The sequence below is a fragment of the Plectropomus leopardus genome, chromosome 12 (genome assembly GCF_008729295.1).
Source record: "Plectropomus leopardus isolate mb chromosome 12, YSFRI_Pleo_2.0, whole genome shotgun sequence".
In the NCBI taxonomy this organism is placed as follows: Eukaryota; Metazoa; Chordata; class Actinopteri; order Perciformes; family Serranidae; genus Plectropomus; species Plectropomus leopardus.
Genome location: NC_056474.1, coordinates 20,035,491 through 20,059,960, shown reverse-complemented (window position 1 = coordinate 20,059,960; position 24,470 = coordinate 20,035,491). Strand labels below are relative to the sequence as shown.

Sequence of the window (24,470 nt, the reverse complement as noted above, 5' to 3'; positions counted from 1 at the left end):
TGAAACCTCAGGGAGCCATTTTTATTTATTCATTTTTATTCAAATTTTCACTTGACTTTATAAAAAAGGTTGCTGGGAACTTGCTGTATATGAAAGTTTTACTTAAACATTTGCTAAAGGAATTTAAACAAAGTTTTGTGTTGGAGTTTATTTATTCCAAATTCCAAAAAGTATTCCAAAAGTGTTGACAGAAAGATTTACATTTTTTTGTAAATACATATTGGTTCCAAATATTGGTTATTGGTGTCATGAAATACTAATAATCTGTATCGGCCCTAAAAAAAACAATATTGGTCGACTCCTCGCAAAATTTTAGCAGGACTTTCACTTTTCACAGGTATTACTACTTTCACTAAAAAAAAAGGCTCTCAATACTCCTTCCTCTACTGAAAAAAACTTCTCCATCTACAACAAAGGGTTTCCTTCATCTGCACATTAATTTGAACATACTTTAACCTCTATTTGACTTGAGAGTCGTGTTTTTCCGCGTTTGTGTTTACTGGGGGATGATTTTAGGCTATTAGCATGAGGTAAGGGCCAGTCTGTATGAAGTTTTTGGGTCACGTGTGTGCTAACTGTCCGGGCGGAGAGCAGCAGCCCCTGTGCAGCAGCGGCAGCAGTGCAGCAGCTCCTCTGGGCGGACGCTTCCACTCTAACCACCGCCTCTTTCTCCAACTGCACTGGGACAGATTTATGCTCCAGCTTTTTTCATTTATGAGCTCCAGTCCACCCTCCTGGACCCCTCTAGGACACTGTGACCGCGTCAATGAAGCGTAAAGACGGCATGGGAAGCCCCGTGTACCCGAGATGACCGAGGATTTGGTCCCAATAATCGCTTCTTTTCGTCGCCAGAGAGGGAAACTTAAAACAAGGCTTGTTTTTGGAGCTGCCCTCCTCTCTCCCCGTAGGATTTGATTCAAAGGCGAAAACCAAGATGGCCGCCGATTCCGTGCAGGTAGGAAAAGTTGACAACTGTTGCGAAAAGTGCGCAAACTTTCTCTACGCGTTGAATTATGAGTTAGCGAACACTTTTATTTTGTTAAAAACCGAGTCGCTGTGAGTCGGTGGTGTTGTATCTAAAGTTAAAGGCCTTTGTTAGATCCCAAAGGGTTGTCTGGGAATTATCCATGGATTGAGGCCTGGGAAACAATTATCCAAAGTTACTTTTCCTGAAGTTTTAAACTGTTGGTTTCCTGTTGTGCAAATTAATGTTACGGCTGTTTTTTTTTTTTTGTAGAAAGTGTTGCTAGTGTTGCTGTAGTTTAAGTCAACTAAAGGTAGTTAAAGTAACAGCTTTGGAGCCTGACGTTAGCCTGCGTTACTTTGGAGAAATAAACAGTGTGCGCCGTGTATTCATATGTTACCGGTAACGCCATATTTTTCAGCTCCAAAATGCTTTTCCATGATATAAATACAGTTAAAAAAGTCCCATCTTTTGCGTTTGTCCACGGTTTGACTTGAAGTTTTTTTCAAACACAAACCGGATGAGCTTAAAACACCAGCCGCGTAAAATAAGTGAGAAAATGTCTATTCTAACACGCAAATGCGCATATTTGTATGTTAAAAAAAGACATGTAAGTATTGCAGTCATGCCTCATTATTGCCTATGAACAGTCATGACTCACTGATTAATGTGGTTTCAGTTGAGTGACGTCAGACCTGAAATAAGTCTTTCTGTCAAAAACATTGTCCAACAACCCGTCCACAGCTTTATCTGATCACCTTTAAAGTGCAGCCAAGTATTTAGCTTTTTAGCAACATCCTCCAAAAACTGTTCATGTCAAAGCTAGGACTAGTGTGATTACTCACACACTGTTATTAATCTTTATCGGGAGTACTGGAGGGACAATGGTTACAACAGATAACAAAGTTGCGTGGGAGAAATATTAGTTTGAATGTCTCGTATTAATTTGATTCGCCAGGGCTGATGCAGACTGAGGCAACAGGTGGTGACCTGCTGTCACATTAGTGATGCCTTTGCTGAACCAGTTTTATCATAAAATGACCTATTAACATAGGGCTGGGCAATATATTAATATTATTTAGATATCGCGATATGAGACTAGATATCAGGGGTGGGTGAAAAATTGAGACAGCTGAGTATTACAATACTTTTGCTTGTATTGCTACATGGATTGATTTTTTTTAATTATATACATTTTTAATATTACAAATACAAATTAATCTTTTTGTAGCGTAGTCCACTTAATACAGTTTTCCGGAATTAAATTCTTGAAGTGAGATGAACAGAATGAAAACTTCACATTAGATAAAACAGATTTTGAGAAAGTCTTCTTTGGGGGTACAATTTTCAGTTTAAAAAAGGTAATAAGTCGTAATTTATTGCAATGCATGTTAAGATAAGATCATCCTTTATTCGTCCCACACTCGGGAAATTCACTTTGTTACAGCAGCTATGAGGTACAGTATAAGCAGCAAAAGAACAATACAATAGGAAAAAATAAATTCAAATATTAAAATGTTGGACAATAAAAAAAATGGTCAGCATATCGTAACGTTCACATTAATATTGTATCATGATAATATCGTATTGTTGGGCCCTAAGTGATTCCTTCCCCTGCTTGGTATCATCTTAGATGTTGGATATTGTAACTTTTGTCTTCTCCTAATTTACATTAAATTTAAGTCATTTTCTGATCTTACCAGACAAGGGGTGCAGCGGTATACTGTGGTTTGGAAATTGACTTTTTCGTACCATGTTCATTTGCCTATACAGGGCATTTAAAAAAAAGACTTTTTACACACACTTACATAAAAAACCGTTTCAACCTTAAGTTGAAATTTATTGAACTTTTTTTTCTAAATTCCTTTAAGAGTCATTGTAACTAATGATGATGATAGTAATTGTGTAATACCACGTACAGTGAACCATGAGATTTTTGGAGACGATTATCATATTTTGGAAATCTTATACTGTTGCAACCCTATAACAAACTGTTCTAGCCTTTCTATTATTTGCCTTTACCTACTTAGGCATTATATCCACATTACTAATGATAATTTATTTAAAAAATCTCATTGTACCTATATTTTGTGAAAGCACCAATAGTAAACTCTACAATACTGTTACAATATTGATATCAAGGTATTTGGTCAATATTAATATTCTATAGTGATATTCTACTTCGTCCATATCCTCCAGCTCTATGTTGATATTTATTTTAATCACTTAACACAGGTTTTTGCCCAGATACTCTATCGATGACATGCATGGATGACCCAGTAGAACAGTATTTTCCACCATGAGGTTATAAAATTTAAATTGTCAGGCCAGCCAACATTAAATTGAGTCTGAAAACACCAAAATGGTGGCAAAACAGCTGTAGACTAGACCACCGGAGTATGAGGGCATAAATGGATAAAGATGTCTTTTATTTGGACTCTCATTACAGTGTTGGTAAAGTTTATAAGTAAACCAATTATTAAACCAGGCTGGGTGATGTGAAGTTAAACCAATTTACCATCAAAGCAATTAAATAAAAGTTGACATCACACTACGCATTGCAAAGCTCTCGACACATGTAACCTGTAATATATGATTAAAAGTCAATGGATAATGATAAAAATATATTGCTCAGCCCAATTACAGTAATCCTCCAACAACGGTATACTTTATATATCTTAATATCCAGTAAACCAAAAGGAAATCAAAGTTCCAGGCACACCAGGACACTCAGGCTGACAGTTATTTTATTCCTAGTTTAAATCTAATAAAGGAGCAAAACACACATCTCAAATGTTGCTACATTAGATTCTCTCTGTGCTTGATTGCCATCAAGTGTGTCTTTTAAATAATCACGTGCTGATTAGAAAATAAGTAAACAGGTGCACTACAGTACATCAACAATAAATGTAAACAACAACAACAACTATAATTCTACTGTGCAAAATGTGTTTCAACATAAATTATGTTTCATAAGATAATGAGGTACAGTTTGTTAGATTACAACAAGAGATGAGTAGATGCAGACCACATCTCTGTAAGTTATAAATACAAAATACAGATAGAGATTAGATTAGGTAAATTAAAATATGTCAGTCTTAATAAGGGAAGGGATGGAAAGGTGTCCTTTTTTAATATCCGTTTAGGTGCAAAAAGGCAAATGTATTTTCTAAATCTCTTTTAAAGGACAGATACAAACGGAAAGACAATTCACTGAATAGACTAATATTACACTTAGCATTTATGGTATGAACTAATGTGCAACATTTGTCCTCAGATGGGCTTCTTTAAAGTGAAAAACAAGATATATGTGCCGTTAACGCCCATCCATTTGGACTCGGTGGAAGTGGAAAGTTAAACTGACCGGGCAAAATAATTGAAGACAAACCTGGCTCTGTGGTCGGACTGTTAGGATTAAGTTTGTTGTCAGTGACGAATAATAAATAACAATAACACATGCCCAGCCCTATGTTATATACTGTAGTGTATTTTGCACATTATGACTTAAGAAATACCATCTGGAAGTCATGTATTTATATTTAGCTCAGAGCCAGCTAAACTTTAACATATATCTCCATGGTTTATACGAGTGGACCCAGATCAGCTCTGCAGAGCAACAGGTGCTTCAGTGCAGCGTATCGCTCGTTCTCCTGTGTGACATTGCAGCGTCAGTCTTGTGGACACACAATAAATCCGCTGTCTCCCCAGCTTAGAAATGGCCGTTAACATTGACCTGTAGTGCGTGACATTAGCTACATTTTGACTTGACATGGGATATGTGTAAGGCTCGTGCGAAGGCTGCGTTTGTAGGATCTGCATTTATTAGCCTGCGTTGCTATTTCTGGTTGCAGCAGAGCACCAGGCTGTGGCCAACGCTCTGCAGCCAGCTGTGGGGGTAAGACGGCCCGGTGTCAGGTTGTAGGTTGAGATAGGCCTCTTGTACAAATGGCAAGGGCTTGGCTTTTTAAGCATGGGGCTGGATAGTGGCCTCAACTTTTCCATTGTCCTATTGTGTGAATGGAGCGCTTGTTTTTGGACTTGGAGCTTTCAGGCTTTAAGAGCAAGTTAACCTGCTTACACTTGAGGCTCAGACCTAATGTTTGCTTTTACCTCACAGTTTCCTTTCATGTCTTTGGAGCTTATTGGGCTCTTTAACAAGTTCAGCATGTGTATGTAACAGTTACCCTACCTTTATAAAGATAATATCAACAAAAATCCCTATTTAATCTAATACATTTATCAGCTAATAATTTTTGTAGTATTAAACAAAATGTAGCTAAAATGTTTTGGATACAGTCTTTTCATCTGTTGTGAGCCTTAAACATTTCACAGAGCAGCGAGCAGAGCCACACTGACAAGAACAAGTTCCCTCCATCCATCACAGACTGTATGCATTGTGCTATGAGTGGAAACATTTGCTTACAATTCCTGCTTCACTCGTCTTTGAACCTAATAGGTCTCGAGTTCTCGGCGTGGCGTCACTCCCCTGACAAGGCAATACGTTTGAGCAGCAAAGAATGATAAGGGCCATACAGGTAAAAGAGCAACTCGAGGAAGTGTCGCAGAGAAACAAGACGTGAAAGTAATCCTGCAAATGAACTCCTGCCCTCTTTCTTTGGATGTAGCTTCTCCGTTTGATCTCAAATTAAAATGCAGACCTTGTGGGTCTATGAGCTGATTTATATCCACCTTATCTGATCGGCCTTTCATGGATTTCCTTGCATTGTTGCGCGGTAAAATAGGCCCTTTAGGGTGTCCTCACGCTGTCCTCATACCGCATTGGGCAAACACAGCTACAGTGCAAACACGTTTTGCTGAGCAGTGAGCTGAAGAAGAGTGCTGCTTTTTTCCCCCCGCACACGATTCTTCCACTTCCAGGAGTTGTGACCTCCATTTTACCTATGAGTCATCAAGAAGCCTCTGGACCAGGATATGTGCAAACTATAGTTTCCTCTGGAGTGAGCACCTATAGAGGAGGGTGGGTGGTTTCACAAGAGCCCGGCGAGAGTACATTTGAGCACATGGAAATCCCTTATTGTTCCGAACATGGTTCTTTTCCCAACATAAATCTATAAGTCAGAAGCAGAGCAGCATTTAGCCCAGGTAACTCTTTAGCTGAGGCTGCCAGATCTGACATAGCTTGTCTTGCAATGATCAATTATTTTAGTCTAGGGCCCGACCGATTTCGTAAGCCTGCTGACAAACAAACAAAGAAACTGAATCGAAAGCATAACCTCCTCGGTGAAAGTAAAGGTAATACAGCCTCTGTGGTGTTTTACCGGCTCATGTTTTTCAGTGATCACCTCTCAGTATTAACTGATGAGTTTTTGTGATTTAAATAAAACTTTGTTTTCCCCATAGATAAAATCAGACTTGGACACCACTCTTGTTCTGAACCCTCTCCAGTTGTCGGGGTGTCCTTTCACAACTTTCTCCTCCACCAAACAAGTTGCTTTCCAGAGGGGAGGCCACAATGGACAGCCAGTGTTGTGTTTTTAACTTGGGTTAATTTTAGACACAGTCCTCTCCGTGGAGTGAGATTAGGTCCCATTCTGGGCTGCTCTGACCTCACAGAGTTAGAAGCTAAGAGGGATTTGGCTGTCGCTGCTCAGACGGTTTATCTTCCCTGTTGATGTCAATGGTCTGTGTGAGAAAGAGAGAGCTGCAGAAAATCGGATACGAGTGGAGTGAATGAGTTGGCTTTGGACGGAGCATCTGCCGGCTATTGTGAAGCCTAACCTCTGTGGCGGAGGATATCGTCTCTGCTGACAGAACTTCAGTGGAATGATAGTTAGTGCGTGTCGGCAGAACATGCGAGGACGGGTTGGTTCAACTGATCTAGAGATGGAGCTGGCTGAAAGCGATGAAGTTCAGGTGAAGCTGTTTTGTTGACTTGATGCAACTTTTTTTGCAACCACATCTCAGGCAGTTGTGATTTTAACAGCAGCCCACTAAACTGAAGCTAATCGCATTACGCCTAAATGTGATTGTTTGGTTTGACTGCTTTCTTTTTATAATGAAGTTGTTATGAGTGCAACAGGACGCAGATTTTGTGGTATTTACAGATTATTGCTGAATGGTATAAGTTAATATCCACACACTTAAATTCTGGCATGGTTTCAGACGGCAGCAGCTCACCTTTACATTTCACATCTTGAGTTGTTATTTTGAGTTGCACACAAAGATTGATGTGAGTGAGTGCACTTTTACACCGATGATTTTTCCAAAGCTTCAAATGTCACAGATATTGAGTAGCAGTGATCATGTTTAACTAATTGAGCAATTATTAGTACCAAAGTGATGAAAGGTTTTATATTTCAGTATGTAGTTTGGCCTGTTTGAGCTACGAGAGGCTGAATTGTCGTGGTTTCATAGTTGTAGTCACGTAACACAGTTAAAAGTTTATATTGTGCAACAGCAAATTTAAAATTAGAAGACATTTTTGAACCATAGAATTGTTGAGCTGCGTAATTAAATAGAAAACAAACCGATAAGAGCAGCAACTGGTGATTATTTTCACTGATGAATAATCTGTCTATTATTTTCGCTGAATTGATTAGTTGTTTGGTTTATAAAATGGTTAATAAATGTCAGTTGGTGTTTCCCAAAGTTCAAGATGATGTCCTCAAATGTCTTGTTCCAGAAAATATTCACATTTACAACAAAACCTCACATCAATTAATCGCTTATCAAATTAGTCGGTGATTATTTTGATAGTTGACAATAATTCAGTTAATCACAGCAGCTGTAAAACTGATTATACTCAGTCCCTAGATAATCACAGATGTATTCTGTGATCAACTAGTGTAACGTAACCAGTGCACCACTGTGTTCATGATGAACTTAAAAGCTGAAGCCATTCAGGAAGTGACCGCTAATCCCTCTTTAGTTAAGGTAACAGCTTTAAGGATGCAGATAAATGGTGCCTGACGGCAGCGGTGAAAACACCACGTACAGACAGACTGCAGCTCAAGTTCAAAACACACCAGGACACTGGGATGACTTCAGAGTTCTCAGGTTAGGCTTCCTGTGTTGAAGCTCATGTTTGTCCAAAGATATTGACAGTGCGTTTAAATCAATATTACGTCATTCATTTGAAATATGTTCACTGTAGAACTTGTAAATAGGAAATTACTATTGACCATGATCTGATATTCTTGATCGGATAACAGTTTCATTTAAATTTTGGTGGTAATTATGAAAAACTAAGTGACTGCTGGGATGAAACTATATCTGAAGCTCCTCCTCCTCTTTTCTGCTGAGGCCTCCCAATATGATATTATCATGATGCTTAGGTCATGATATAAAATTATTGCAATTTTAAATGTTTTGCAAAATATTGTGAGTATTCTGAAAACTTTAGCAACATCCATTTTTATTTAATAAGATAAAGTTTTCAGTCTGTTCATAGTTTGATCATTTTATTGCAGCAAAATGTATGTAGTGGACTGAAAATTTATTGGGTCACCCAAAATGTAAGTGTTATTTGCAGTATTATTGATGTTTATAATAAAAGAAAATACTTGGCTGTTTTTATTTGATTGCGTCCGTTGAATGAAAATGCAACTGTAATAATCAGGCCTGTTTTCTATAGATTTACATTCCTTAATAATACTATTTTTAATAAATTTAGTGAGTTGTTGTCAAGTTTTATAGAATAGTGCATAATGTTCTTAATGCATGGTGCAAAGTGCCACACATTTCAGGGACATTTATAAAAGGATCGGTTATTTGAAAATGTCATTAATGATTCAAATGACTCACAATATATGCAATATTTTTTCAGACAATACTGAATTTTGTAGATTAAATTGTACTCAATTTTGACTATTTGTAAAGGTATAGTTACTTTTAGAGAGTCAGACTAGTCTAATTTTAAACTTCATGTAAGCATTAGGGAAATTAGCGCTATTCATGACAGTGATAAATAATATATGTACATATAATGTTTTATGGCGCAGTAACTTCAGCTGTTTTAAACCAAGGCAAGTCAGTGCTGCTTTCTGTGTATATGGACAAGTTCACTTGGTTAAAAGCTGCTCAGATAAGGCCGATCTACTTGTTGACTGAGTCACTGACCTCTGTATCCTTTCCTCCTCTTTCTCTGTTATTCTGTTTTCCTCCTCCTCCTTCTCCTCCCTTGCTGACCTCCTCTAAATTACATTCCACATCTTGCTCTTTTCTCCTCTTTCCTCCTCCTCCTCCTCTGCTGTCCTCCTTCAGGGGGATGCCAGGAGCCAGCAGGTGGCGGAACGACTGGGTCTGGGACACAACCTGGACCTGTCCGACACCATGGTTCAACAGAAGCTGGACGAGATCAAGGAGCAGATACGCCGCGAGATCCGCAAGGAGCTGAAAATCAAAGCCGGTGCCGAGAACCTGCGAAAGGTAAAATCACCGAATATGTTGTTGCCTCTCTCTCAAGGGCTTACTCTGCCGATTTAAAAGGGGCAGTTTATTCACCCCAAAATCAAAAATAAATATGTTGTTCATGAGCAGATGTGAACATTAATGGTGTCCTTCTCAGCTGACCGGTAACGTTAGCAAGCTCAGTGGTGCGAGGTGGGTCAGCAGTCATTGCGCGCTTCCTTCGGTGTGGTGATATGGTTGGCAGGTTTCGTTTACAAAGAAAATAGTTGTTTTATGAAACTGTTCCCAACAAGGGCAGTGGATTATCTCAAGTGACCACGTAATGATTCACAAGCATAACAGATAAGAGGAAAAATATGTATTTTTGATTTGGGGTGAACGGTCCCTTTAAATGTATGTCCATAAAAGGACAGCTGAAGGCATTTTACAATTGTTTTTGATGTGTTCCCCATGATTGGTAAACTGACATTCATGATTAAAATTGAATAAGTTTTCCCTGTTTTGCTATTAGATAAATTAAGTCCCCTCCACTCTCCTCTCCTCAGGTCACCACTGACAAGAAGAGCCTGGCTTTTGTTGACAACATGCTTAAAAAATCTAATAAGAAGGTTGAGGAGCTTCACCAGGAGCTACAGGAGCTCAACGCCCACATCGTGGTCAAAGACCCCGAGGAACTGCTAGGTAACAACAGACACACCACAGACGCACCACAGACACACCACAGACACACCACAGACACACCACAGACACAGACGCACCACAGACACACCACAGACACACCACAGACACACCACAGACACACCACAGACACACCACAGACACACCACAGACACAGACGCACCACAGACGCACCACAGACACACCACAGACACACCACAGACACACCACAGTCAAAGTAGCGCCACAGGATTAAGTAAACATTAACCAAGTAGTAAAGACTGTTGGCAAAAGCTAACGCTCTGTACTAATATATCATCATTGTTGTTGTTGTTGTTGTTGTTGTGTTCTTTTACATCAACTCCAGATTCTTTTTACATAACCATTAAATCATGGTATTAGTTTCATATTGCTCAATTAAAGCTTAAATACAGATTTCTTTCTTTTCTAACTCTTAATAGTTATATACCTATACCATAAATGCAAACACTATTCACAAATTCACACATACACATTCATTAAATCATTAAGCTGAGATCAATAATTGTCTTTCTAACTCAGCAGCCGGTCATTTCACTATTATCTGTTTAGGATTGGCTGAGATCATTAGCAACTGCCTTTTTTAAGATGCATAAAAGCTTCAAAGTTAACATGTGGGGTATTTACTGAAAAATTTTATGTTGTAGACCAAAACATGAAAGTATTCTAAGCATGTGTATACCACAGACCTTATTTCAGGCCCCTAACCAATAGCTCATTCAAATAAGCCGCCACCTTGGAGACGAGGGAACCAGGAGTGCTGAAGTGCTCACTAATTTCCTGGTTTTAGGACTCGGTCCTCGAACACTCTGTTGGCGCTGGGGCGAGGGACGATGCTTTTGTTGAGGTCTGGTTAGAGTTAGGCATAAAAAGCACTTGGTTTGGGCTAGATAATTATTTGGGTTGAAATAAAGAACATGAGTTTGTGGGAGTTTTCATTATTCTGAATTCCCCATCTAGACATGGCCGTTACTGTGTCACAGCTGTCTTCTTTTTGTAAGGAGAGATTCCCTCTGAGCTTTAAGTTTATCTGGGATTTCGCTCAGGTATAAAGTCACAAAGCAGCAACTTCTCTCCCAAATATTATCATTATCTTTTTATCATCCTGTCCAAGATACTGGTTTACTGCAAATGCAACGTACCGCTGAGCTGTGTCAGAGTTGTGTCAGAACAACAGCTATATGAACACACAGAGCACATTGAGTGTTTGGAGGTGACTCACTCTCCAGAGGCTGACATTGTTACATTCCACATTCCACCGACAGTTACAATGAGCCGTCGATTGTTCCCCTCCGAGGCTGTTGAAAGCCCGCTCCTGTGCATTTGTCGACAACAATGGAATTTGGAGCGTTATCCACAGCAGCAGTGTTCAGTATAGTTTTTTGTTTTTTTTTTACAGTTGTTGCCTAATACAGCAATCGTTGGTGGCAAGGGTCAATTCAGGAAGAGAAGAAATCGTATTTGTCTGAATGTTAACATCACCTCCCCCTCGGTTCAGTTGACATTAGGGTGTAGATGAGGAGGGGGAGGGAGGAGAGGTTGTCTTGGTAAATCATTATCTTAAATGGGAGCAAATTTTAGCCTAACTCGGTGACTCTCAGTCTGATGAACGAGGGCTTTCTTTTTAAGTGACGCGATGCAAGGGGAATGTAGCTGGCTATCGCAAAATGATGGAGAGGGACGGAGGTCAGCTCAGCTGCACGGTTGTGAGACAACTTGTTGAAATACATTTAGCACTCAAATCCGCAAGAGACAGCACTTGTTGCCTGAATTCGCAGGAAGGAGTTGCTCTGCCTCTGCGAGCAGCCAGAATGTGTTTTTGTTCCAGGAGAAAGTTTAGGGGGCTCTGGTTATTCTCCGCCACTCAGCTGAGGCCAGAAATGGGCCGACTCGCTCTCAGGCGGTGTCTGCGAGCGGCAGCACTGACGCTGGGTCACCAGTCAGGTCCCCGTGTCACATATGATCTCATTCATAAAGAGACTTGCCCCACGATCAGCACTTTGCTCCCTGAATACAAGACCAGAATGTTTCCCTTCCAGTCATCATATCACGTCTCAAGTGACAAACGAGCCACGCCAGCTCTATGTCCAGCCCTCCAAGTCATGACGCAATTGTTTACAGAGCATTGTTAGCGTGTCCCTCGTTGCCTCCTCATTAGATACAGATGGGGTTAATCTGAGGGAGGGTTCCCCTTGTCAGCTGTCCAGCAGTGACTTCAGCCCTGCAGCTATTCAGTAGCTCGGTATCTTGTCTTCCGGCCCAGCGTGGGCTGAACCGCACCGAGGAGGAGGAGGAGGGGGGGGGGTGTCGTTGAATTCTTGGCTCGATGTGACCTTGACCAAACCACATCCCCCCACGCAGAGGAAAGCCCCAAACGGAGACTGGATGACACACGAACGCAGTAGTTTTGCACGTGTGTTTCTCAGCGTGTCTTTGTCATTTTCAACTTCTTGTGACTACGACACAACACGCTCTTATTATGCAATGAGGATTTTATGAATGCTAAAGTCAGTTTTGCCCCGAGCCCCTGTTAATTTCTCACCCTGCTTCACAGGCTTTTCCAGGATCAGGTCTGTGGATCTGATGAGAATCTACTCATCAGATCCACAGACCTGATCCTCCACAGATCCTCTCACGCTGACGTTTACTAGGCCTGTCACGATGATCATTTTTTTGTGCTATATTATCTCCGAATTAATTGCAATAAACTATATTATTGTCATTTTAAAACCATTTTCTGCCAGTTATCTAATGCTAATATATCTTAGTTTTGCAAATACATAATAGACTTGACGTTTCATGCATAAAATATTCAGTTTTTCTGCCCTTGTTCTGAAAAAGAAATATTCCTACTCAGCTGTTTACTTGGTTAATGAAAATGACTATTTCACTAATATTCCAGTTTACATGCAGCCATACACACTCTGATTAACATGCCCCAGCATGTTGTTTATTACCTCAAAACGATAAGTGCGATAAGTGGAACAGCTGGAGCAGCTTGTGCCATTTTCCTTCTTTGCGCCAAAATAGAATTGCAAGCTGCAAGTTTTCCACTGGTGGACTTGTTAGACCATGCAAACACAGCCCCCCTCTTTCATTTCTTCAGCCCCTCATGAGAAGGTCAGCATTGCCATATGCATCTCTACCCCTGCCTCTCAAACTGTTGGTTTGTGCACAGTGCATCCATGACATCACGCAGAGCTGAAAGTGAACGTGAAAGAGGCTGTGTGTCTCAGACTACGGTAGAATCACCAACTGAGACGCATAATCTGAATGCACTGTTTACATGTCTGAAGAATGCTCCTAAACAGAAGATGCTACATTTGGAATAGGGCCTAAATCAGGAATATTTACATTACCCGTATCAAATTCAGAATATTGTGATATTCAGAAAAATACTGGATATCAGTGCGCATTTAGAAGTAGTCTGTGTCTGTGTCTGTGTGTGTGTGTGTGTGTGCATGTGTGTGTGCGCGCATGCGTGCCTGTCTGTATAAAGAGGGCTGCCCTGTATAGACTAACATCCTCCCCTCCTGCACAGAAACCTCTGCAGTGATGCTCTCTCAGCTCATTAAGGGTCATTAGATGAATCATTTAGACTTTCAGCTCAAAGAGTCACATGCTTCCTTTTTCGCCCATGTCCTGCAGGTGTTCAAAAGAATCTTTAGACAGTGTTTTTATGAAACATTCAGAGTGAATGAATCACGGACCCGCCTGCTGGTTATTGTTATCTGTCTTTGGCAACGTCTTCCAGAATAACTGATTTTCCTCACCGCTGTTATTTCAGGTAACACCAGCCGGGCTCACTCAGATGAACTCAAGACACCTTTAGGAAAATCAGTTTTTTGGATGTTTGTCTTTGATTATTTATGTCATGGGAATTTCAAAATCTAAAAGACAAGATTTAGCTAAAAAGTTAATCAATTAAGTTAGTTGTTTTGGGGACAACAAATCACGACAAAATCAAGTGCCCAAAAGCAACAAGTAAACATACCAGCCAGAGGACAAGTTAGCAAGTACACAAGCATAAACACACAGGATAGATAACATTAACAGGTATAAACTTAACAAATTAAATAATTAATTTGAAGAAAAAGAAGGAGAACAAGAAGTAGTTGAAGGGGGGAAAAAGGGAAGGGTAGAAAAAAAACATTGTGGTTCAAGTCCACTTCCACTAGATTTCCAGTCAAGACAGCCATCTCTATTATGTGAAGGGCATCCTGAATCAAAGTCAGATTCCCACTCTGATCAGTTAGGTGTCAACCAAAGAGAGAATAAATCAGTTAAACACAATAACAAAGAAAAAATGAACGCGAACACATAGATTAAAAAAAGAAATTAAAGAGATGCACATTAACTTGTGATGCAATTTGCTTGCACAGAAAGACATTAAGATTTCATTGTAGTGCTTCACAGGCACTAACTGCTGGGTACCAAACAAAACTATATACAGTACATGAAAAAACAACTGGGAGGAATGTCAATATTTACATTCTGCACAGGTTTGTGGCTCCTCGTTTCTTAGTGTACTCTTTGGGTCCTTTCTAAGAGGAGTTTCTTTATGACACCACAGACACTGAAACTGAACTTGCATTTCAAGTCAGGAGAAGTCAGGCAGGTTTTTTGCCCACCTCACCTGTGTGTGAGAATGTCTGTCTCTGTGCTGCAGCGATCAGCCTGAGGAGGGGTTTTCTCAACACCTTTCAAGTTCAGACATGACCAAAAAAACACCGCAAAACGGTGAGCTCATCGGCCAGAACTGTGGTCCTAATCTGGGGGAAGAGAAGACGCTTGTTTTCACTTTGTGTGTTTGCGGGATGTAAGTGTGAGAAACTCAAAAGATTAAATGGACATCGGCTCAGTAGCTCTGTGTTTTCGAGCTGCTTTGAAGGTCGGGACACAAAAATATCTATGTTTAACAAAAGAAAGGTTTGGTGTGTACATTGTTGGGGGTATATCATTGTTATAACTGTTACACCAAATTTGCATATGCAGCAATGTCACTATAGTATTGGTAGCTGTCTGCAAGTTCACACTTGTTTTTGTTTTTCTCTGTGTCTGTGTGCGTGTGTGTGAGTGTGTGCACGCGCCTTTCAGTTTCTCAGAATAGAGACGGCCGCAGGGTTTCCCTCTGCTTTTAAACTTTGAACAGGCTTTAGCAGAGAGCCAATGAGATAACAGCAAATCCATTTGAATTAGTTGTAATTATCTCTGTGTTGTAGTTCCTGAATACTAAAATTATGATAAGGTTGTCAGTGTGGCCAAAACTGTCATTCAGTTGTTCCTTCTAAAAAAGAAAAAACACAGAGGTTTGAACCTTTTCAGTATTAATTTTTGCGCATTATATCCATGAGAGGGCAAGGCTTTGTATAGGTATTTTTATTTTAACATCAACATGTATTTGGAAAGGCCTACATTCCAACACATTACAAAATAAACTATAATATCTTACACCCTAAAACTTTGGTTGGCACTGGAGTGAGAGCTGAGAACATGTGGTCTCTCAGAGTGAGAACAATGACTGAGTTGTAAATGATATGGTATTTAATACTCCCATTTTTATACAGTTAGCTCAACATTCATGCTGGTTTACATTTATAATTTACATTCAGTGCAGTAGCCCAGGCCCACACAGCAACTGGTGAGGAAGCAACGGTCTGGTTATTGTTTGATACTGGTACCAATTGTGCACCTGCAACATACTAACAAACAAATCTTCAAAACTTTGGTGAACTGTGGTGAATTGGAGCTTTTAAATGCACCAAAAAAAATGGTCGAAACATAATCTGGAATCAAAAATGCCAGTATAAAACAATACAACTGCATAAAATAAGGTCAAAATGGGGTCCACTGCCACGTTGCTGATGCATGTCATAGTACACATATGTGCAACATAGAACTGAATATAATAGATGGCTCCATTTTTCTTGATAATCCGACCCAGCTATTTGAGTCAGTGTTAAATCTGTGCGTCCCCTAATTCTAATGTTGTTGTCTTGTGTTGTTCTTTGTGAGTCAGTTTGAGTCTTACATACCTCATCATATGATAAACAGCAGACCTTTCTGGATACATTATATGACATCTGAAGTTTCTACCTGATGAGTTTTTGTAAGCAAAGTTAAAGGTCATTCTACTGTGCTGCAGGACTGTTGAGCTAACTTCAAAATGGCTGGCAGCCAAACATAGCACATGCACGCTGAGTTACTATTTACAGCCAGTGTATATTTATGACAAACTTAAGTAATGCATGCAGAGTCATATATCTGCAGTTGTTTCCAAGCTGCGATGAGGTGCTAACATGTACTTTTTTTTTGTCTTTACCCAGAATACCCTATGACCCCAGACACCCCCAACAGTGAGGCAAGGACCTGCACCAGCAGCAGCCGCCTGGCCGCCCTGAAAAGACAGAATGACATTGAGCTCAAGGTCAAACAGGGCGCCGAGAACATGATCCTGATGTACTCCAACGGGCCCTCCAAGGTGAGAATCAGCAGGAGAAGGGGAGGGTTCACCAGACATTCAGGTTCGAGCTGGTTCTTGTCTGGCTGTCAAATCTGTTAAAGCAGACACTTAAAATGTGCTTTATGTTAAACGATCTATATGCGACATTCAGTGTGTTAATATAGCAGCAGATTTGTCTGTAAAGATGAAGGGGTGTAATGGCGTCCTGAGCACAGACTGAAGTCGTGCTCACTCTGTGTGCTGTATGTTTCTCCGTTTGCTGCTGTGGTAAACATTTCAGTGGCATGCGCATGTTAGTCAGAGTCCCTGCTCGTATGTCCCACTGGCTAGCTAATGCTTGCCATTGTGCACTGCCCTCATACGATGGTTACCGCTGTGTTTTCCAAACTGGGGGTCCAGACCTCCAGGTTGGAAACCAGAGTTTTGGATTATCTGGTTGGAGTGTTGTCTGGTTTGCAAACTGTCTCAGGCCCTGTTTAAACCTGGTATTAACGTGCGTCTTGGTCGTGGACAGCGTTAATATAAGAGTAAACAGCCACCAAGACGCATTGTGATGCAGTTACTCAAACTGCTTGTTGAGGTGGTCTGAAATGGATTTGACCCTGTTTTTCTGGTAATGTAAACCCCAATGCATCCAGATGTGTCCCAGACAAGGACTACTTCATCAGTGTAGGACAATGTTTGGAGACAGCATGCTAACTTATATCATATAGCTATATAATATATATAATTTACCCATTTTACATTGAGTAGGAAACATGTGTTGTGTGACCATCCATCGTGTTTAACACCAGCTGCACTGACACAACCGTTAACATGACTTGCAAGTGTCCTACAGAGCAGCTAGCAAAAGTGTGGACATGATGAGTGTGCGAAGGGCAATTACGAAATCTGAACACAAGTGGTCAGCTGGAGAGGCATGGTGGACACAGGTGTGAACGGCGATATGTCTCGGCTGTCCACTTGTGTGCGGATCACTGAAACACATGTCAGGTCTAAATAGGATCTAAGTGTCTCTGTTTTGTGTTCCTGGATCTGAGCTATTACTTACAATGTAATCCTTACTGATTGTGGCCCAAATTAGTACTGGGCAATATGTAGAAAATCAAACATTTGAATATTTTTGACCACATACCTCCATTGATATTGTGACAATACTGTAGGGTTGACGATTTGGCGCTTTTACTAAAAGATTTACTACTCCTTAAATCTTTGATAAATAATTACCTGTAAGGTGGATATACTGACTAAGGGCTCGTTAAGGCCCGACGTTATATACGGAGACAGACGGAGCCTTCTTTCTGCACTTCATTTTGTCTTTAAACGTGCATGTTGTCTGAAAGCTTACACATGAGGATGAAACAGGGCAGTACCACAGCTGTCCACATCATTGCCTCCATTGAGAGGCCCATTATTATGACTTCCTTCACTGTCACCTTGTTTGTTGTTGTGTGTAATGTTTGGCTCTACCCTCACATGCCATCTGTTGGCTTTATTTATTGCATCATTATGGACACAAACAGTTATGAGAGCAGTGACTTTACATCGGACATATCTATTTTCATAAGTAAAGGGAATCTAAATGAGCCACAAGTGAGTAAAGGCAAATGATGGAACTGTTTGGTAAGTTAAAAAAAAATTACATCACTTCATTGTATTGCAGCATTTAAAACTAAGAAAAGTCGCTTATCTATTGTCATTTCACTGTGTCAATCTATATTGCCCAGCCCAAGCCAAAACTACAAAAATAGGATTCAAGTGCTATGATACCATTATGATATTTCAAATGGTCTTTTAGGAGTTCAAGAGGAGTAACAGAATCAGCCGTACACTCATCATCAAGTTGTAAAAGGTTTTCAGACTCATTATCACCATTTATTTTTGAAAGGTAACACAAGAGTCTTTTTAGAAAAACACCATGTTCATAATCACATGGAAACTGGAGTTAACAGGTTCATTCCCAGTTTTGAAACCAGTCTGCAGGTGGTAGAATGACGAGACCTGTTGGGTTTGCTTTTACAGCTTCACAGTAGGGGAGGAGGAAACATGAGAAGGCGCTGACACACACTGTGTATCATCTGCACCGCTGTTTGTTCACAAAGCTCTTTGTGGCTCAGAGTGAGGAAAACTATAATTTAGATGGGAGGTGTGTGCAAGTTAGCACACCTGATAACAGAAGGAGCACTGAGACCCACTCGTGCTCACCTCGGCTCTTGTGTCCCTTAGTAGTAATTGAAGCCACTTTGTAGTAGACGGTTTAATGTAGTGTAGGGTTTCGGTCGTGAGGCTCTACTTTGTTAGTGATGTAATTCTGCTCCTCATCATAATAGTCGTCTGTGGGTATATCAGGTGTTATTTAATGTGGCATGGATTGATTACTTTTCTCATGCTTGAGAATCTTTTTACAAAAATAGTTTCATATTTTTGGAGATACACTTGTTTGATTTCTTTGTGAGATGAGAAGCTTGATATGTTTGTGCAGTAAATATGAGGCTAAAGATTGCAGCTGGTTTGTTGAGCTCAGCATAAATATTGTTAACAGAGGGTAACAGCTAGCCCGGCCTTGTCCAAATTTAACAAAATCTGAATCATGCTTTGAAAAACTGGGCAAGGGATTTTCTGTTAAGTTTATTTGCACATGCATTTGTATAAAAAAAGGGATTTAATATTTAGAATATTTATATTAATAATTTATTTTTATATATTTAATTTAAAGATTTATAAAATTTTGAACGTTGTGCAGGAGAGATTTGGAAGCCAAATGTGACTTATTAGGATACTGCCTCTATCAAATAACAATATTAATACAGTTTTTTTAAAGATTGAAAAATTCATCCTAGTTTAAAACTAAGCAGCAATGCAAAATTAATAGAAATTGTAGAATTAAAAAAAAACAACTTTGTAATGTTACAATGAATTCTACAAAGTATTATAAATCTTTGCAAGTCAGTAATTTCTTTGAATTTGTGTTGATATGAGACAGGTTTAGAAAGATTGCAAGACAATATCAGTATTACATTTTGAGAAATTTTATGTCTAACTTTGGTTAAAGTGGTAACCTTCTAATTCCAGTCATTTCCAGGTGGTATTATTGTTAGCTCCACTGTTGCAAAAACAGCTGGATCGCTTTCCATTTTCCTCAGAGGAGAAAGTAACTGCAATGAACTTACACTGAATCTATTTGGTAACTGGGAATAGCTACAGAAAGCTACTGGGAAAACATAAGCGCTATCCTCTTCCTGTTTTGTTTGCAAAATAGTTGATGCAGTTCCTCTGTGCTTTAAATCGAGCCCTCACTTTCCCGCGGAGATAGTACCTGGTGGCAGACAGAATTTCATAATGAAAGTGATGCCACGAGGGAACAAATCTAAACACTGATGCCATTATTTAACAGCCATTACATTGTGCAGTCAACATTTCCTTTATAATCATAAGCTGAAACAAAAACTTGTCCACCTGAATATCATTTCAAATTTTTGCACAATATGTGTCCTTGAGTTTTACTCAATGACATGAAAGTTCATTGAATTTTGAGTTTGGTTTGAAAAAGAGAGACATCGGCAGAGTGTTGGTGTGTAACTGTAGTACAGTAAAGGACTGAAAACTGCCACATGCTCCGTCCTGTCTGACCACGGGAAGTTGCTTACAAAACACAGTGACCTGCCTCGGTCAGACAGACGGACAGACAGACGGAGGCACCTTCCAGTTGGAAATAGTCCTGTCCTGATGTAAGAGAGGAAATGCCTGCTGGACAGAGGTCTTTCCTGCGTGCGGCGCCATCAACAACCAGGATTTAAACTTCTGAGGAATTCCGGGTGGAGTCTGCTTACTCCACTCTGTGTGTGTGTGTGTGTGTGTGTGTGTGTGTGTGTGTGTGTGTGTGTGTGTGAGTGTGTGAGTGTGAGAGTGTGAGTGAGGAGGTCAGCAACTACAACACACAATGAGATTCCACTTCTTTTTTGATGAATAAGATTTTCCATGTGGTCACTCGTTCTTTGGCTCCAATTAAGGGCATGAACTGAAGTGTTTGTGTTACACGCTCACAACAACCAAACACAATGAGTGACGAAGGGATGCTGTGCCATTAGGGTCATCTGTGAAGTCCAGTTATTTTACAAAGAACACAAAACATTATTCAAAGCTTTGGATTTAAACAGGAGTGTCTATCAAAGTGTGTTAATGAATGGCGATATTTCCCATCAACAGGGATTGTTTCATTTCTAATTTTGTTCACAGGATCGTAAGTTGCTAGCGACTGCCCAACAGATGCTTCAGGACAGCAAGACGAAGATAGAGTTCATCAGGATGCAGATCCTCAAGGCCAGCCAGGCCAGCGAGCTGAGCTTCGAGAGCAACGATGTGATGGGTGAGCCTTCGCTGTGAGAATTAGCCTTGGATAATGCCTCTATGAGTGCACACAAGGTCTTATGGACAATTACTGCTAAATTAAAGAAATGTGTCCTCCCTCTTCTCTAGACAAGCCCATCATCAGTCCGTTGGACCTTCGGGTTGAGGAGCTGTGTCACCACGCCAAGATCGAGTCCGCTGTGGCAGAGGGAGCCAAGAATGTCATGAAACTGCTGGGCTCGGGAAAAGTCACAGAAAAGAGAGCACATTCAGAGGTAGGTGTTTGTGTTTGCGTGTGTGTTTCAGTTAATGTCCATGTAAAATTCACATCCTCTGCCCAGGGTTCCCACGGTCATGGAAAACCTGGAAAAGTCATGGAATGTGCAAAAATCATTGAACATTTCGGAAAAGTTATGGGATTTCACAATCTCATTCTCCAAGCCTGAAAATGTCATTGAATTACTTAAGATCATCGAAAGTTTTGTAAAAAGTCATGGAATTTCAGGGCGTCCACATGCTCACCTGGTAGAGCGGGCACCCCATGTACAGTGGCTACGTCCTCACTGCAGCGGCCACAGGTTCAACTCCAACTTGCGGCCCTTTGCTGCATGTCATCCCCCCTCTCTCCCCTTTTTAATGCTCAACCTGTCTTATAATTAGGGTAAAAAAAGACAAGAAAAAAAGTTATGAATTTTCACAATCACATTTTCCAGGCCTGAAAAAGTCATGTAACTTTGTTGTATGTAATGAAATTGTTACAGTTATCTTCCATGGATAACCTTCAATGTAACATAACTGCAGATTTATTTTCTGAAGCTGTTGACATAACGCAGCTCTAAGATGCATCCACGTGTGACGTTTTGTTCACTGTCACGTATGTTTCTTTATTTTCTTCCTGCCTTTCGACTCCCCCTTCATTTATGCCAGCTAGCTGAAATTATGTTTAAATTGAGTTTAAAGCAGATAGGTTGGAAAAGGGCTTGGTAAGTAGGATAAGACAGGGTGTTGAAAAGTCATGGAAAAGTTTTGAAGTTTTGTCCACAATGTACCCAATGGTGATTTTAAACCAGCAGGAAAAGGACTGTCGTCACGAGAAACAGTATCGCAGGCTTTTAAAGTAAAACAGATCATGTAAATCTCTTTTCCATCCTTCTCATTTCCACCTCCGCTTTTTTCCTTTCCTTCCTTCCTTTCCTTTCTTCCCAACCTCCTTTGCTTCTCCTGTACTTCCTTCCCTCCTTCCTCTCTCCAGGCCCAAGCACGTTTTAACGAGTCCAGTCAAAAGCTTGACCTCCTGCGATATTCCTTGGAGCAACGCCTCAGTGAGTTGCCCAAAAACCACCCCCGCAGCAGCAGCATCGTGGAAGAGCTGTCCCTGCTGTCCTCACCTGTCCTCAGTCCCAGATCCAGCATCATCTCCACACAGACCCAGTACAGCACCGTGACTAAGCCCGCTGCACTCACAGGTAACAAAAAACACACCGACTACATCTACATGCACAATAATATTCCACGATGGCAGTATTCTGAATTTGATTTGGGTCATGTAAACAGCATTGTGTTTGGGTGTTCTGGATTAGGCCTTTTTCCAAATGTAGCATTTTCTGATTAAGATGTGGAATATGCTTATATTATTCAGGTTTTGGAGCATTCTTTGGGTTTTTACTGCAGTTTTCGAGACTTTGCCTCTTGCCTGTTTACAGTTGGCTGTACACAAACCAGCTGGTCAATAGTTTGTAAGGCAGGGGTAGACATGCATGCCCAAAAGAAAAGCTCACGCGCCTACTCCTAAACACTTTGGAAAATTTGAATATAAAGACGGATTGTGTGATAAATGGATGTGTATAATCCCGCCTCACTTCCAGGCACGTTAGACGTCAGGCTCATGGGCTGTCAGGACCTTCTGGAAAATGTCCCGGGTCGTTCCAAAGCTGCATCTGTCCCACTGCCCGGCTGGAGCCCCAGCGAGACGCGCTCATCCTTCATCAGCCGAGCGAACCGAAACCGCAGTGTGAGCTCGCGGAACCTGACGAAGAGCGATGAGCTTTCCAGTGAGTAGATCTGACTTAGTACACTGTCTGCGAATCAGTAAATACTAGACAGTAGTGCATGATAAATGAATCACAACTGGACCAAAGGAAAGACCTCGTCTGTAATTGCAGTCACAGTTGTTGCGTCAGTAAAAAATCAGACGCTAATAAAAAAAAACTTGCGTGTTTCCTCAGATGAAATCAGTGCGGTGTTGAAGTTGGATAACACAGTAGTTGGCCAAACAAGCTGGAAGCCGGTCAGCAACCAGGCCTGGGACCAGAAGTTTACATTGGAGCTCGACAGGGTAACACACACACACACACACACACGCACGCACGCACGCACGCACGCACGCACACACACACACACACACACACACACACACACACACACACACGAAAAACATGTCTGCCCTTGACCTACATCTGTGCTGTTGACTCAGTGTTGTGTTTGGGCAACACAGTCAGTGTATTTCACATCTGTTTGGTGTGTGTGTGTGTGTGTGTGTGTGTGTGTGTGTGTGTGTGTGTGTGTGTGTGTTTGGTTCTGTCATGTAGTCCCGTGAGCTGGAGATCTCGGTGTACTGGCGTGACTGGCGATCGCTCTGTGCTGTCAAGTTCCTGCGGCTGGAGGACTTCCTGGACAACCAGCGTCATGGGATGTGTCTTTACCTCGAGCCACAGGGGATGCTGTTTGCTGAGGTGCACACACACATGCACACAAACAGACACACACACACCCACCCACCCAGTGTTACTGACCTCCAGTGGTGACAGTTGAGCGGTAACATTGAAGCAGCTCCTGGTAACTGCAATGGACAGAAAAAATACAAAAGCGAGTTTGAATATCAACAGAAATGTCTTTTGATAGTTTTGTTTGAACACATCTGTCGAGAGAATTTCTAAGCAGAGGGCTACAATGCAATTATAACACAACTAATAATGTATCTTGATGCATCAAAATTCTTGACTTCTATACATGAGTTATTTTTGCTCGCTACCAGTGTTTACATGCGCCAGCTTTTAAGCCCGGGAGTGCCGGTCAGATTTTATCCATCTGCGGTTGCTCGTACTTAGCCATTCTCACCAAAACTAAAGAAGTAGCCTTTTTTGTGTCCATAATGTGTCACCAGTCTTCCAAAATTGTGACAGCCGATCATAACGTCAAGAATTGGGTTTAAATTATGGACTACTGACTTTTCTGCATCAAGACATGACGTTTTGAGACGATAATGATGAATCTAAGACAGATTTGTATTCAAACCCTTACTTTTAATGTTTTGGACGCGTCTTCTGCCGTGCATACAGTTTTATCAGCTGTTTTCTTTGTTGTCTAAATGTTCATTTCTCTTGTTCAGGTAACATTTTTCAATCCTGTCATTGAGAGACGACCAAAGCTTCAAAGACAAAAGAAGATTTTCTCAAAGCAGCAAGGTGAGTCAGCATTCAGACTGGCATCATAGAATTGTACATTTGCTGAAACAGGCTTGTATCAAATTATGTTAATTTTCTGGTTCTTGGATTCATTAAATACATCAATAATCTTTCCTGAAGGTGGAAGAAAAAAGAGAGGGATTATCTCTTAAAATTCACGTGTTCC

General features: G+C 40.6%; 1 protein-coding gene across 1 annotated transcript in view; it reads left to right on the top strand.

The window, feature by feature from the left end:
* Positions 1-605: 605 nt before the first annotated feature.
* The window catches only part of pkn2a (protein kinase N2a), a 31,205-nt gene continuing 7,340 nt past the window's right edge, over positions 606-24,470 (top strand). Inside the window, exons 1-11 of the mRNA XM_042497407.1 lie at positions 606-955; positions 9,188-9,352; positions 9,880-10,015; positions 16,357-16,511; positions 20,730-20,859; positions 20,970-21,115; positions 22,093-22,306; positions 22,706-22,891; positions 23,066-23,175; positions 23,429-23,572; positions 24,229-24,304. Coding sequence (XP_042353341.1) covers positions 935-955; positions 9,188-9,352; positions 9,880-10,015; positions 16,357-16,511; positions 20,730-20,859; positions 20,970-21,115; positions 22,093-22,306; positions 22,706-22,891; positions 23,066-23,175; positions 23,429-23,572; positions 24,229-24,304 — 1,483 coding nt within the window. The 5' untranslated portion in view covers positions 606-934. The remainder of the gene's footprint in view (positions 956-9,187; positions 9,353-9,879; positions 10,016-16,356; positions 16,512-20,729; positions 20,860-20,969; positions 21,116-22,092; positions 22,307-22,705; positions 22,892-23,065; positions 23,176-23,428; positions 23,573-24,228; positions 24,305-24,470) is intronic.